This window comes from Podarcis gaigeae (assembly GCF_964106915.1).
Source record: "Podarcis gaigeae genome assembly, chromosome: 16".
NCBI classification, from domain to species: domain Eukaryota; kingdom Metazoa; phylum Chordata; class Lepidosauria; order Squamata; family Lacertidae; genus Podarcis; species Podarcis gaigeae.
Window position 1 is genome coordinate 3,450,488 of NC_139693.1, and position 15,639 is coordinate 3,466,126.

At 49.8% G+C, this 15,639-nt stretch overlaps 1 protein-coding gene across 1 annotated transcript in view; it reads left to right on the forward strand.

Moving 5' to 3' along the window:
- The first annotated feature begins 983 nt into the window (after positions 1-983).
- Positions 984-15,639, forward strand: part of LOC310833299 (hepatocyte nuclear factor 6-like) — a 28,049-nt gene continuing 13,393 nt past the window's right edge. The window contains exons 1-2 of the mRNA XM_083715919.1: positions 984-1,054; positions 2,559-3,674. Of these exons, the coding sequence (XP_083572045.1) occupies positions 2,732-3,674 (943 nt within the window). The 5' untranslated portion in view covers positions 984-1,054; positions 2,559-2,731. The remainder of the gene's footprint in view (positions 1,055-2,558; positions 3,675-15,639) is intronic.

Sequence of the window (15,639 nt, forward strand, 5' to 3'; positions counted from 1 at the left end):
CGGGCCCTCCCAAAGTTCACCTCGTCGAAATGGACAGGTGCCAAACTCAGACAAAGATAGGCATCTGATAGCTCTCTCTGCACATCATGCAAATCTATTGGGATGCAATGTTTTTGCTTTTAAATGGCAGAGGGTCTTGACCCTAAGCCGCCCGCAAAACGGCAGTGTCAACGGTGGCACTGATGAGCACCAGCGAACATCTATTTCCTCCCCTCTTCCATTCCACAGCAGCCTCAGTTTTCAATCTCTTTCTTTTTCTCTTTTTCTTTCTCTCTCTCTTATACTTTCTGGGTCCAGGGCTGACTGGGTTAAATCAGGTTGGCTCCTGATTGCGATCTGTCAGTTTTTTAGGCTGGTGACGTGGGAGAGCAGGGAAGCAGAGGGTTTGGGTTGTGGAATCGATACCAGTGGCTTTGGGCTGAAAAGCAGCAAGCAGGGCAGAGCTCTCTGGAGGAAGGCAGAGGAATCAGAGAGAGAGAGAGAGAACGAGACAAAGGAAGAGGTTAGTTGATGCTGGACCGATTCTAAAACAAACTGAAAATTAAATGGACACCAGCCTTAAAAAACAAACAAAAAAACAGATTTCCACGCATCTGATGAGGGATTTTCCTGGACATCCTCAGCAATTCCTGCAGCCAGTCAGTTTGACAGATCTGAAGAGAGTGGGACTTTAAAAAAAAAAGAAAAGAAAAAAAGGGGGGGGGGACTAAGAGGAATGTGAAATGCAGATGGGTTTTTAATTTCTGACCAAAAGAGGGAGTTCGAATCTCTTTTGCGTTCAGGAAGTGCCTTTCCCCCCCTCTTTTATTTTTATTTTATAAAGGTGGAGAAGGAGAGGGAGGCAAGCCGCTCTGGGGGGCGGGGGAGGAAATGCCTTTGAAGAAGCAGAATTGGTCAAGATGCTTTTTCTTTCTTTGAAAAACGCTCAGGTTTGAAAATAATTTCTCTTTTTCTTCTTCTCTTTCACTCTTGCTCTGCTTCCCCCCCCCACCCCGACCTTCTTACAGCCCTGCGTGCTTCCAAGATGCTCAGAAAATACAACGCTCGACGCTAGGTAAGGCACATAAATTATGAGCCCTGTTATTAATTAATTGTTTTTATTAATTATAAAAATTAGGAGGGGAGGGCCGTTCGGACTTTTGCAGAGGGATGGAGAAGATGGGTGTGTGATTTCTTTGCTACGATTCGTAATCTGCCTCTTGATCTCCAAATCTGCCTTCAACTGGACGGGGCAGAGTGGGCAGGTGTCTCTCGCTTTGTGTGCATGAAGTGGGGAGTGCCAAGACCACTTTACCTGTGGGGCAAGGAGCTTCTGGGGTCCTCTGCATTCAGAAGCCGTGAGCATCTCTGAACAGTCTCTCCCCCACCCACCCCAATTTCCGATGAGGATCTACCTGTTTCGAGAGTGCAAAAAGGGGGGAACAAATGAGCTTTGAAGTTTGACCGGTGCATCCTTAATTTGGCATCCTTGATGAATGCATTTTCTTTTTTAAAAATCGGCTGCATTCTCCCATGCCTGTGTGCCCCTCAGCCACTTCCCAGCACATAGCGAAATTGCAGAATTCGTCCCCACAAATTCTGTAGTGGTGGCGGCCACTGGCTTGCATGGCTTTCCAAGAGGACCAGGCAAACTCGTAGGCAGCTATCCATGGCTACCACTCCCCCCAATGGCTGTGTCCTCCCCTGTTGGAGGAAGGATGCCTCTGAATGCCGGTGTTGGGGGTCGCAGGTGGGGAGAGATGTGTGGCCCTCAGGTCCTTCCAGGTGGGCTCCCCATTGAGGAACCTGGTTGACCAAGGAGAGGATGGGATGAGGGACTCAGTGGGCTTCCTTCGACTTGACCCGGGAAGGCTCCCGCGGGGTAGACTGCCCTGGGATGAATCAGACCAGCAGTTCACCTATCTCAGGATGCCTCTCAATGCCCGTTGCTGGTAGTGTTGCTGCTGTCCTTGGGTCTTGCTTGTGGGCTTCTGCCCAGCCCCAGGGAGACCGCGATGCTGGAGTAGATGAACCAGCCACAGGACTCTACCAATATCCCAAAGGAACCCCCATATCTAAAAGCAGTCTATCCACGTTCCTAGGTCCTATGGGGCATTTGCCCACTGATAGGCTGGGCGAGATGGGCTTTGCTTTGGCCCCGATCCAGCAGGCAGGCTCTTCCAGTGTTCTTATGGAACCTCCAGGTCCAGAGGCAGTCTAGCTACATCATGCATAGGCTACTTCGGTCCACCAGATGTTTTGGGACTACAATTCCCATCATCCCTGACCACTAGGGATCATGGGAGTTGCAGTCTCAAAACATCTGGTGGGTTGAGGTTGCCTATGCCTGAGCTAGATTCTTTGGGGCTTTTGGCTACTGAACTAACCGGGAGCTGGACCTTGCAGCTTCATTCAACAGGGCTTTCCTTGTGCTCTTATGGAACCTCCAAGTCCAGAGCAAGTCTATCTAGATTCCTCAAAGGCCCACCTACTCTAGAGCTGAGCTAGGTGAGCCTTTGAGCCTGATCCATAAGCCCAGACTCTTTTGTATGTTTTGATGCTCTTCTGTCCCACTGAAGGTTCTCAAGGACGGTAAGAAACACCACCTTGGTCTTCTCCAACCAACCAACCAACCACCACCTTCCAGAGCCCACAGTTCCCATCCTCCCAGAGCCCCGGTGAGCTGGAGATTTCAGACCGGGTTCGCCCAACGGATGAGAAGATGATGGCCTAGGGCCAGGGGTCTTGCACCATGAACGTCCAGCTGAGCTTGGAAAACGGCGGGGACATGTCCATCCAGGAGCAGGAGCTGATGCACAGCGACAGCCGGGCTCTGCACTCGGCCCTGCAGAGGCCGTCGCTGGTGGCCTCCGTCCTGGAGGGCAGCGAGTACCACCCGGCGGAGCATGCCCTGGCCACCACCTTGCACCCAGGGCTGGGCTTTGGCGGGGAGTCGCCCTCTGCCGGGGCGGGGAACAGCTACACCACCCTGACGCCCTTGCAGCCCCTGCACGAGAAGTTCCACCATCACCACCACCACCACCAGTGCCTCCCCATGGGGAACGTCATCGGCAGCTTCACCCTCATGCGGGAGGACCGGGGCCTGGGCGCCGGGGGGAACTTCTACAGCCCCTACCCCAAGGACATCGGCATGGGGCAGAGCCTGTCCTCCCTGCCCAGCCCACAGCTGGGCCCCATGCACAACTATGCAGGCCACTCCTCCGCCCCCCTGGGCAACGAGAAGATGGTGTTGGGCAACGGCTTCGAGGCGCACTCGGCCGCCATGTTTGGCAGGATGGAGCAGCACTTCTCCCGGGAGATGTCCCCCTCGCAGAACTCCACCATGGCCTCTCCCAGCGCCATGGGCCAAACCCCCTACGGACACCCCCGGGCGGAGATGAACGCCCGGCCCAACCCGCCCATCGCCACCCAGACCACCGTCCTCTCCAGCCAGCTGGAGGAGATCAACACCAAGGAGGTGGCTCAGAGGATCATCGCGGAGCTCAAGCGCTACAGCATCCCCCAAGCCATCTTCGCCGAGAGGGTCCTCTGCCGGTCGCAGGGCACCCTCTCGGACCTCCTGAGGAACCCCAAGCCCTGGAGCAAGCTCAAGTCCGGGAGGGAGACCTTCAAGAGGATGTGGAGGTGGCTGCAGGAGCCCGAGTTCCAGAGGATGGCAGCTTTAAGGTTAGAAGGTAAGATAATTTTTGACCCCCACCCTCCCCCAGATGCAAGCAAGGGGAGCAAGCAAGGCTGGAACAATACAAGGAAGCGGGGAGGGGCTGTTGCCGCCCCCCCCAAGGTCCTTGACAGACATGACAACCCTATCTATCAGGGCTTCACAACCTCTTCAGGGCCACTGCCCCCCCATAGCTGTCAACGTTTTCCTCTTTTTAAGGGAAATTCCCTTATTCTGAATAGGATTCCTCACAAGAAAAGGGAAACGTTGACAGCTATGCTGCCCCCTCGGTTCCACAAACTCATCCCCTGTGTCTGCTACCCCAATAAAAGCGTTATTCAGAACAGCGGTTTGCATGACCCACAAAGGAAGATGATAGCCCAATAAAATTCATTGACTCACCAAATTGTAGGGGAGCATAGGAGCCCATTCCTAGGGGGTCAAAGTCTCTTCCGCTCACCCCCCAATAAAATATTTGAGGGGGCCAGCCCCCTCCCCAAGTTGACGCACATTGCCATTCAAATGGTGTCTCATTCATAAACTTGTGGTCGGTTATGTGGGTTGGGGCTTACCTAGGCCCCCCCATTTTTTAATTCAAGTTGGCACCCCTGAGGGACTCCGAGGGTCATCTAGTCCAACCCCCTGCAATGCAGGAATCTCAGCGAAAGCATCCATGACGGACAGCCATCCAGCCTCTGCTGAAAAACCTCCAAGGAAAGAGCGTCCAGCATCTCCCGAGGGAGTTCAAAAGAGGAACAATTAATTGCACATTTATTCGAAACCCAACCAAAACTATTTGGTTTAATTAAGTGAGCAGAAGGAATGAACTGGATCCAGCGCTTTCGGCTTTCCAAAGTCTGTTGGGCGTTGGCGTCTCCTGGAGCCGCTGCTGCCCCCTTGCGCCTTAGCTCCCCACTAGGGAATCCCACCCCTATCCCACACCAGTGGCACCACCCACTTGGGAACCGCTGCTAACAGAGCCAGAGCACCCATTAGGTGGGGTGAAGCAGCGTCCATTTCCGCTGGCAGCAGAAACCACCCCCTCGCTGAGTTTCACCCCATCGGTGGAGAAGACATGGCCATAGCCTTGCTCAGTGCTCTTCCCTCGTTGAATTTGGCGATGGGGTTGCATTCCAGCGTGCGGTGGAAGCCGTGGGGTGCGATGGGGGCAGTCGGGGGGCAGGCAGGTGACGGCACATTCCCATCTTGCTTCAGGTGGCGAAATGGGATGGGCGGCCCCCAACTGCTCTAGGCAGGCCCTTGCTTGGGAGCTGAGCCTCGCTGGACTCTCTAGGCCTGGCTGCTGAGACAACAGACCTGCCAAGGGTCTCCTCGAAGGAGGAACACCTTGTTCAGCCCAGGGCTTGGGGACAAAAGGAAGGACTTCTTCCTCACACAGCACACAGTTAAACCGTGGAACTCACCGCCACAGGAGGCAGCTATGGCCACCCACCTTTGAATGAGGATTAGACAAATTCAGGAAGGAGGATTGGGCTGTCAGGGGCTACCAGCTGTGTGCTCCCTCCAGCGACGGAGGCAGATTTAGGGGGTCATGTCTGGTCTGTCCTCACTGGGTGCTGAGCCAAGTGGTCACCACGACAAAGACTTTGAATGGAAGTTGAGAGGCAGGATCGCGCACCGAATTTTGGTGCTGCGCAGGGCACCGCTGGAATTTGAAAGCCCCTCTGGAGAAGACCCGTTGATGTGAATTGCAAGCACTCAGGTTGTGCTTTTGGGCTTCCAGTTGGAACATCAGGGTGCTGGACTAGACGGGACCCCTTTGGCCTCATCCAGCAGCACAGGCTCTCCTGATTTTTTCCCCAGAGATCTTTATTGAAACTTAACATATATACATCGTAACCAAAATTCCCAATGATTCCCTCACATAAAATATAACACCTAAATTACAACAGCTGCATAATTATAGACTTAATTATAAAACCCACCTCCCACCCTCTACTTCCCTCCAAAGCAATTCGACTTCTTTATATTTCTTTCTACCTTTTCCCCTTGCATTCTATAATAAATTATTTTTGTTAAATTCTTATTTTTCCTTTTCTTTCTTTCTTTCTTTGTTTTGTTATTGCTTACATTTTTAATTCTAAGCCTATTAACATATCATTTTTAGAACAATATTTTGACATATAATCTTCAAAATACTTCCACTCCATTCTTAACTTTATAAGATTTATATCTTATAATTGAAGTTGATTTTGCCAATTCTATATACTCACTTAATTTACAAATCCATTCTTCCTTTGTTGGCATGTCCTGAGATAGGGAAATGGAAATCACAGCCAGGCTCTCCTGATGTCCTTATGGAACCTCCAGCTCCAGAGACAGTCTAGCTAGATTTGTATGTTATCAGGGGCGTTGGCCATTGAGGGAAGAGGATGCTGGACTAAAGGGGCCCTCATTGGCCAGATCCAGCAGGTCTCTCCTGATGTCCTTACACTGAGAGACAGGACTGGGCTTGGAAGGAGGACAGCATCCCAGCCTAGGTTACTGGGGGCATTCCGAAATCCTGCACCCAGCCTTCCAGGCCACAGGCTGGGATGGGTTGCCAGGGTGAAAAGATGGAGTCAAAGTCTTTTGGCGCCAGCCTGAATGTTCAAGCCACCAGGTTCATCAGGCCCCTGGGATATCCCCAAGCTCCAGACCAGGTGTGGGGGGGACCTCTGGCCTTCCAGATGTTGTTGAACTACAACGCCCATCTGCCCCAGCAAGCATGGCCAATGGCCAAGGAGGACATTGGGACTCTGAGCCCCACTGAGCGCCATTCCCCAGCCGCAGGGAAGGATCCACACACGGCCATGGGCAAACCCAACGGAAGTCCACGACAGTGGCGAGGAGATCGAACCCAGCGCTCCCTCCTCAGCCAGTTCTTTAGAGGCTGACCACAACACCAGGCTTCATTGGGGCCTGCAAAATGCCTCCGTGTGGTGTTTGGGTGCTGGGCTGCAGCTCAGTGCCATTCCCCCCCAGGCCTTGCAAACTGTCATTCACTCGCATGATCACAGAGAGGCGGGTGTAGATGGCTGAGTGTGGAAGTAAACCCTCACAGTTATTTTATATATATATATATAAAACGAAGAGAGGGGCGTGAGGGAGGAAAGAGCCAAAAGGTCACCATTATGGCGACTTCTTGAAAACTGTTAAGTCCTGAATATCGGAGCGCTGAATGAATAATCACCCTCTCGGATCCATTATTGTTGGGTAATATGAATCTCGGCTATTGATTAGGCTTTTTGCAATAGAGTCGGATCCAATATCTGTAAGAGTGGTTTGCTGGGGTTGGGGTAAGATTGCCCAATAAATAGGGAAATCTGTCCACAGATTCTTTGTGGTTATATTTCTGCTTTCCTTGTATTGTTCCGCGCCTCCCTCAAATATTTTCCCATGGCCTCTACTGGATGCTACTGCAAGAGTCGAATTGCCCCCTCTGAAAAATTTCCTTGCCACTAAACACACGCTGCTCTGTTCTTCTTCCGTGCCTCTAGCTCTCGTGATTCAAGGGCAAACTGAGATGGATAATCTATTTAGAATAATAGCCACCCCCAGCGTATCTAAAATACGGGTGTTGTTGGGTTTAGTAGGATGTTATATGTTATATGCTATATATATAGTAGGGTTTATATATAGTTGAGTTTAGTAGGATGTTATATATATATATATATATACACACACACATATACAATGTAACAATTCAGTTGCAGAACTTGGGTAGCGATCCTAACCTTACTTACCTGGGAATAAGCCCCTTTGAATTCAGTAGGACTCACTTCTAAGATGACAAGGTTAAGGTTTAGCCATGTGGCTGTGATCCCGCTCACACATCTTGGCTGGGAATAAGCCCTGTGTAGCAGAAGCGGCAGTGGTGTGGAGGAGCTTACCTTTGAGTAGACTTGCCCAGGATTGAAAGTAAAGCATTAAAAACTACCCAGGATGTGTGGGGTGGTGTAATTTCTTCTGAGTAAACAGAAGCACAAGGTGTTAAATATGATATAATTGTAGGGCTGGAAGGGGGTTCCCCTACGGTCATCTAGCTGAACCCCTTGCAATGCTGATTGTGTTGATTGTGGAATCCCCTGCAAGCTGCACTTTCCCAATTTAAAATTTGAAAGTTAATGTCGACATTAACGTCACCAGATACACAAGCATATGCATTTGCACACCCATTACTTTTGCACTGCAAAATTCAGAAAAGTGCGAGTTTTGAAGGACGGCTGCGTTTCAATTTGCACCTGGGTTTGGAAAATATGAATTAGGTAGGACTGCCTACAGTGCAGACAGAATCAGACATCTCTCCCCTGTCACTGTTCTTTATAGAGTAAAGCTAAAGTGTGGGGGGCTTTTTAGTTGAGACAAAAAACCGGTGATGAAGCGCAGGCAGGATAGAAATTTTAAAACTGTATGTAGTGTAGAAAAGGCAGAAGGCAGGGCAGAGAATTCTAGAGCTCTGGGTCAACCCATGAAACTGACGGTTGGTAGGTTTTGGGACAGACAAAAAGATAGCATCCTTCTTCATGCAACTAACAGTGAGCTTGAGGGACTTGGCGCCAGAAAACAGGGTGATGGGCAGAAGTTTCGCTGGCTTTAATTGGGATTAAAAAATAATCATGACTGCAGGTCTGTCCACAACTCAGTTGAACGGCCAAGTGCAGGCGCAGTCTACCCTCAAATAACCTCTATCCTCCCCCCCCCCATGGAGGAGGGGCTGTTGCCTTCATGGCCCACTTGTAAGCTTACTGCAAGCATCTGATTGGCCTGTGCTGGGAAGAAAGATGATGGACTTGATGGGGCTTCTGTTCCATTCAGGAGGGTTCTTGCTAGGTTCTTGAGACAGGCTTGGGTCCTCCTTTGTGGTTAAAAAAGCAAGGCAAAAGCATTTTTACAAGTACAGGCTACTCCCCATTTATGTGGGGGTTACATTCCCAGGCACCGCACATTTGAGTGAAATCGCGTATATTGGGAGCACCATCGAAAAAACTGCAGACGCTCTCTAAACCTCTGGAAACTCTTGCGAAACCCTTTAAAAAACCCAGCAGCACTTTCCAGACTCCCTCCAAACCTCCTTTCTCAAACTCCAACTCTCCATAGGCCTCAAAGGTCGGTGCAAAGGCTCCTGGGATTGCACTTGCAAAGGCTCTTAGGATTGCTAGACGCTGTTTTCACACCATTTTTGCATTCGGGGGGGGGGGGGGGCATGGGCGTTTCTGCTTCTTTAAGTGCCACTTCCAGGTTTGCAGCGATGCACATGAACCCAGTTGCACGTGACTCAAATGTGCATGAATTGGGAGTTTCTTGTACCTGTAGAAATGTAGCAGGCAAGGGTGCCCCTTGGGACTGGTAGGGCAGAAAGCAGGGAGCCAGGCAGTAGGGGGCGCCAGAGCCAATGGCCAGGTGGAATCACCCTAGTTCTTACCACCTTCCTCTTAGCTGCTGAGTTCTCCAAGGGGCAACAGAGAGACAAAGCTGAGCAGGAAGATAGCCAGGTGGGGGCTGACTGAGGTTGGTGGGGCAGCGCCCCACTTGCTCAAATGGACCCCCCCTAATGGTAGCAGGGGTTAATGAATGCCAAAGAGGCATTTGCTGACCTGTAACAATGCAGACCACCATTGGATGGGGACTTGAACCTGATATTTCACAGTTGCCTTCTGGCTTGGTTCCTTATAGCACTGCCTGCCAACTCCTGCCTCCCGCCACACCCCTCGCTGTTTTATCCTCACACGATGACCCTGTGAGGTAGGCTAGGCCAAGAGATAGTGGCTGCCCCCAAGGTCACATGTAGCAAAAGGCGAGTGGGGATTTGAACTCGGGTCCCCAAAGTCCTGGCGCAACACGCAGGCACTCCCGTGTTACCACCGAAAGACACACAGCAGAGCTGTTGCCCCTTTCACATTCCTTGTAATAGAATCCTATGGTGGGGAGGGACCCCCAAAGTTCATCTAGTCCAACCCCCCGCAATGCCAAAACACAGCTAAAGAATCCCTGGCGGATGGCCAACAGACCTCTGCTCCAAAACCTCCAGCGAAGGAGGAGTCCACCATCTTCCAAGGGAGTCGGTTCCGCAGCCAAACAGCTCTTACCATGAGAGAGTTTACTCAAAATCTCATTTCTTGTAATTTAAATACAGTGGACACTCGGGTTGCAAACGTGATCCGTGCGGGATGCACGTTCTCAAGCCGCGTCTGCACGTCTGCACACTCACGGGTTGCGATTCGGCGCTTCTGCGCATGCGCAAAGTGCAATTTAGCACTTCTGCGCATGCACGACCACTGAAACCCAAAAATAACCCGTTCCAGTACTTCCGGGTTTCAGCAGTCTGCAACCCGAAAAAACCCAACCTGAAGGTGTTGTAACTGAGGTATGACTGTACACCATTTCAGGTCCTCACCTCTTGAGCAGGAGAAAACAAGCTTTCTCCATCGCCCATGTGACAGCTCTTTAGATATTTGGAAATGGCTATCAAATCACCTCTCAGTCTCCCCTTTTCCAGGCTAAACAAACCCTGCTCCTTCAACCGTTCCTCATCAGGCTTGGTTTCCAGGCCTTTAATCTTCCTGGTCTCCCACTCTGCACACACTCCAGGCCGTCCTTTTTAAAAAAATTGTGGTGCTCAGAACGGGACACAGTATTCCAGGTGGGGTTTGACCTTGGGTATTCAGTGCTCTTTTCCTGCAAATCCAGAACCAGAGCTGGGTCTGCCCAGCTCGCCAGATGAGCTCATGTCCGAGGAGAGGGAGGAGAGACATCCCCACCCCCCTGTGGAAAGGATAGACCAAAGGAATCAATGTCTCTATACTTAGATATGCTGAGACACTGTTATTCTAATAATATTTCCCGCGTGGCGGCATGCCCTGTCAAAAGATGACCATAAACCCAGGCTTCACTCTGCTGACCATCACAAATGATATATAATGGCCAAGCATTGCCTTGATGGGGAATTAAAAAGGCGTCCTTTCCTTTCCTTTCCAAGATCACTTAGCTCGCCTTTAACCGATCCTGAATGTTGGCAGATCGAGGACAGATAAGAGGAAAGGCCTCTTCACACATTACATAGTTGAACTGTGGATCTCTCCCCCACAAGAGGCACCAATGGTCCCCAATTTGGATGGCTTTAAAAGACTATACAAATTCACGGAGGAGAGTAGGGCTAGTGGCGGCTGTTGTTGTTGTTTAGTCGTTTAGTGGTGTCTGACTCTTCGTGACCCTCTTGCTTGGACCAGAGCACGCCAGGCACTCCTGTCTTCCACTGCCTCCCGCAGTTTGGTCAAACTCATGCTGGTCTCTTCGAGAACACTGTCCCACCATCTTGTCCTCTGTCGTCCCCTTCTCCTTGCGCCCTCCATCTTTCCCAACATCAGGCTCTTTTCCAGGGAGTCTTCTCTTCTCATGAGGTGGCCAAAGTCTTGGAGCCTCAGCTTCAGGATCTGTCCTTCCAGTGAGCACTCAGGGCTGATTTCCTTCAGAACGGATCGGTTTGATCTTCTTGCAGTCCATGGGACTCTCAAGAGTCTCCTCCAGCACCAGAATTCAAAAGCATCCATTCTTCGGCAATCAGCCTTCTTTACGGTCCAGCTCTCGCTTCCATACATCACGACTGAGAAAACCAGAGCTTGAACTATACGGACTACTATGGCGGCTACTGGTCACAATGGCTGTGCTCTGTTCCCGTGGTCAGAGGCAGCGGTGCTTCTGAACTGTTGGAAAATGGGGGAGGGTAGAATGTCTCGCTTACGCGCAAAATTCAGAGAAGTGCAAATGTCAAAGGGTAGTTGTGTTGGCAAATTGTTTCGTAAGGTGTGAGTTTGGTACACCAGCATGGTGTAGTGGTTAAGAGTGGTGGACTCGTAATCTGGTGAACCGGGTTCGCTTCCCCACTCCTCCACATGCAGCTGCTGGGTGACCCTGGGCTAGTCACACTTCTCTGAAGTCTTTCAGCTTCACTCACCTCACAGAGTGTTTGTTGTGGGGGAGGAAGGGAAAGGAGAACGTTAGCCACTTTGAGACTCCTTTGGGTAGTGATAAAGCAGGTTATCAAATCCAAACTCTTCTTCTTCTTCTTCATCCCCCTGCCAAGACAGGAAACTCTCCATGAAGGAGAGGACCCACACTGTCCATGTCAAACAGCTCGTAGCTTCAATAAGTTCTTCTCATGTTTGTTTAAATCATTCTTCCAGGAAGTGGACCCCTCTGGGTCCAGCCCTCTGGGTCCCAAATTCTACCCTTCTTAATGCTGAGCTGAAATCATTCTCTGCTGGGTCTCACCTTCTGAAACAGCAGTGAGCGGTTTTGTTCCATCCTCTCCTTACTTATTTATAAGACTATTTATAAACCACCAACTCTTTAAAAAAGGCAAGCATGGCAGTGTACAATAAAACCATTACAGAAACATCATAAAATGAAGAAAATCATAAATACAAAGAAAATCACTGAATGATAAAAAATAAAAATCTCTAGAAACCCCATTAGGATGAGAGATGTTGATGGGCTCTGTGCTGAGTGTGAGATTAGAATCTGCAGCTTCCCAATTCTAGTCTGATACTCTGACCACTGCACTGCACTACCGTAAAGATAAGCTAGAGATTTGGGGCAGTTCTTGTGTGAAATTTCAGGAGCCACAGCAAAGAGAGTCTGCGGCAAGCACCAGGCTGAGAGCTTTACAAAAATTGTTCTTATTAGAGAGGTTTTTAAATAGTCTTTAGCGGCTTCCTGTTTATTATGACATAAGCTTTTCTGAGGTGCATGAAGTATGTGTATAGTACACACACACATATACACACACACAAATACATACCATAAAATAAAATAAAATCAGTTTAATCTGTGGAAAGCTTACATATTCACAGTGACCAGATATTCCAGCAGACACTGGTGACAACAGAATTTTCCTGCTTATATATCTGTGGTTGTTGATTTTTAAATGAATATCCTGCGTTATCTTGCCAAAACCACAACCCTGGGCAGCTAAAAATGCAAAAGAAATAAATAATATTTTAAAGCAAAAATTCAAAACAACTAAATGCATCAGGGGAAAAACAAACGCGATGAAACTCAGCAAGAATTCCAAACAATAACTAGTAGAACTCCAAAAGATTTGCCCAACAGCACCAAGAAGACCACCAACTACTCTCAAATAAACCCCAGTTTTAAGTCAGAGAAGATTGGCTTTGATGGTGTTCATAAACAGATAGAATTAAACTTGCCGACAGGTTATAGTTTTGCCAACACTGTCTTTCGCTGTCATTTCTGCACTGCAGAAGGCTGGATTAGATTATCCTTGGCAGTGGCAGACCTTGGGTCTCAAACTGAACTGCAAAATTCAGCCCCCGCCTCTCACACTCCATTCTGTATCACAGTTGTGGCGCCCCCTGCAGTGCCCCTGAGGCTCTGCACCCAGTGCGACCGAACAGGTTGTGCTCCCCTAAATCCGCTTCTGTCCTTGGGGTCCCCTCTACGATTCTACGATTCTATAAATCAAAAACATTTTCAGTGGGTGACAAAATGGTCAGTACCGCAGGTGCCTGTCTGATTTAAGTGGGGAGGGTATATTCCCAATTACTGGTGCCATTTTGTTAAAAGCTCACATAGTCCATGCAACAGCCTTTCAAATATTTGGCTATCATGTAACTTTGCTCAGCTAGACATATTGAATTCCCTCCAATACGGATGCTCAAAATAATCAGACAAGGTTAGAGATAGCAATGTTATTCCTGGGCACAGACTGCGGTTTCTGGTTCAACCAAGGTGTGAACAGTGTTTGGCTCACACCACATGCCCTTAACCACCAGCCTTTTGTAAACTCCAACTGCTCGTTTGAAAGCGTGTTAGAAAATTGAACGGTTGATGTTTATCCATAGCTTAATACTGAATTGCAAAGGCTGGATAGTTATTCAAAAAAGCCAGGTTTCTAATGGCCACGCGGTGCCATAGTCCTGGAGACTGTCATATGTTATTTAGACAGGAGATGGCTTTTCAGAGCATGTGCAGAGTGCAGGTCCTTACCACTGGTGCCCAATCACGGCACAGACTCCAACTTTGCATAGATTTGGTGGGGGGGAAGATGGGAAATAAGAAAATAATAACCCTCCTCACTGTGGATCACTGCTTAAAGTCTCTCTCTCGTCTTCCCAGCAAAGATTAGGAATTAACTTTGCACAGTTGATGTACAATGCCTAATGTGGGCAGATTTCAAAGCTGGAAGAGTGTTTGTGCTTTTGATATTGTTATTGTTGTTGAGTTGTTTAGTCATGTCCGCCTCTTTGTGACCCCCTGGACCAGAGCACGCCAGGCTCTCCTGTCTTCCATTGCCTCCCGCAGTTTGGTCAAACTCATGCTGGTAGCTTCGAGAACACTGTCCCACCATCTCGTCCTCTGCCGTCCCCTTCTCCTTGTGCCCTCCATCTTTCCCAGCATCAGGGTCTTTTCCAGGGAGTCTTCTCTTCTCATGAGGTGGCCAAAGTCTTGGAGCCTCAGCTTCAGGATCTGTCCTTCCAGTGAGCACTCAGGGCTGATTTCCTTCAGAATGGAGAGGTTGGATCTTCTTGCAGTCCATGGGACTCTCCAGAGTCTCCTCCAGCACCAGAATTCAAAAGCATCCATTCTTCGGTGATCAGCCTTCTTTGTGGTCCAGCTCTCACTTCCATACATCACTACTGGGAAAACCAGAGCTTTAACAATATGGATCAGAGACAAGGTGATGTCTCTGCTTTTGATATTACACACACACAGAGGCCCAAAAATCTGTTAAAACTGACAGCACAAAAACATAGCTTTCCTGTGCTGGGTGTGCAGTGACAAGGCCTCTCAATTTTTGTGTGTCACCCTAGTGCTCATTTGCATCCATCCCCCTAACCAAGAAAACCAGCTTCAAAGGACCCAGAGGTGAGGCTGAAACCTGATTGACAAGTCTCGTTCATTAAAAAAATCCTCAGACTCTTAAGAGGCAAAATGGGACAGCAAATGTCCGTGGTAAATCAGAACACACGGTCGAGCTTTATTCCTCACCAACACCCAATTCATCCAGCATATTTTTGACATTTCTGTTCTTGGGGTGCTTAATTTATCCTCGTGACAACCCTGCGAGGTTAAGGCTGAGGCTGCGTGCCTACTAGAAAGGACTCCTGGACTATGGAACTCACTGCCACAGGATGGCCCCTGACCTAGATGGCTTTTGAAAAAGGATTGGATGAATTTATAAAGTCAGAGGCAGCAATGCTCCTGAGGACCAGTTTCTGGAAGCCACAAGAGAGTAGAGAGCTGCTCTTGGGCTCCAATCCTGTTTGTGGGTACCTGGTTGGCCGCTGTGAGAACAGCATGGCCCACTGGTCTGATCCAGCAAGCTGGGCTCTTCTTCTGCTCGTATGAGAGTGACCGGCTCAAGGTCACTCAAGGCCAAATGAAAATTTGAACTCTGGTCTCCCCAGACCCAAGCTGACCCTCTAACCGCTGCAACCGTGCTTCCAGCCAGCCTGTCGCTTTCCAAACACTGGGTGCATTTAGACAACCAACACAGCAGCTTTTCATTCCTACTCGATGCTGGCGCATCTCCTCTCAGCAACCAGATTTTTAAACACCCGGCCGCCGTTTCCCGCCCCCTCTCTCGACGGCAGCCTTCGGTGACCCTCCCTGGCCCCCTGGGTGTCTCCACCATGCTCCGTTCCCCCTGCGCGAGTGCCATTTCCCTGGCAGAGCAAGGGGCCTCGTCACCTGCACCGGCAGAGAGCGACCGCTGGCTTGTTAGGAGCTAATGAAGCTGTCACGGGGTGATGGATCCATCAGAAGGACGGTCACGCGCTGGGATGTTCAAGGGGGCCCAGGCGAGCCAGCGGACGCGTTGTGTCTCTTCCCCGAAGCAGCAGGAAGTTCCAAGCCAGCGTTTGGAAGTGGGCTTTCCTGGGAGGGAGGGAGGGAGGGAGGGAGGGAGGGAGGGAGGATCAGCAGCAAAGCTGCGTGAGGAACTATCCCGTCCCGGAGCC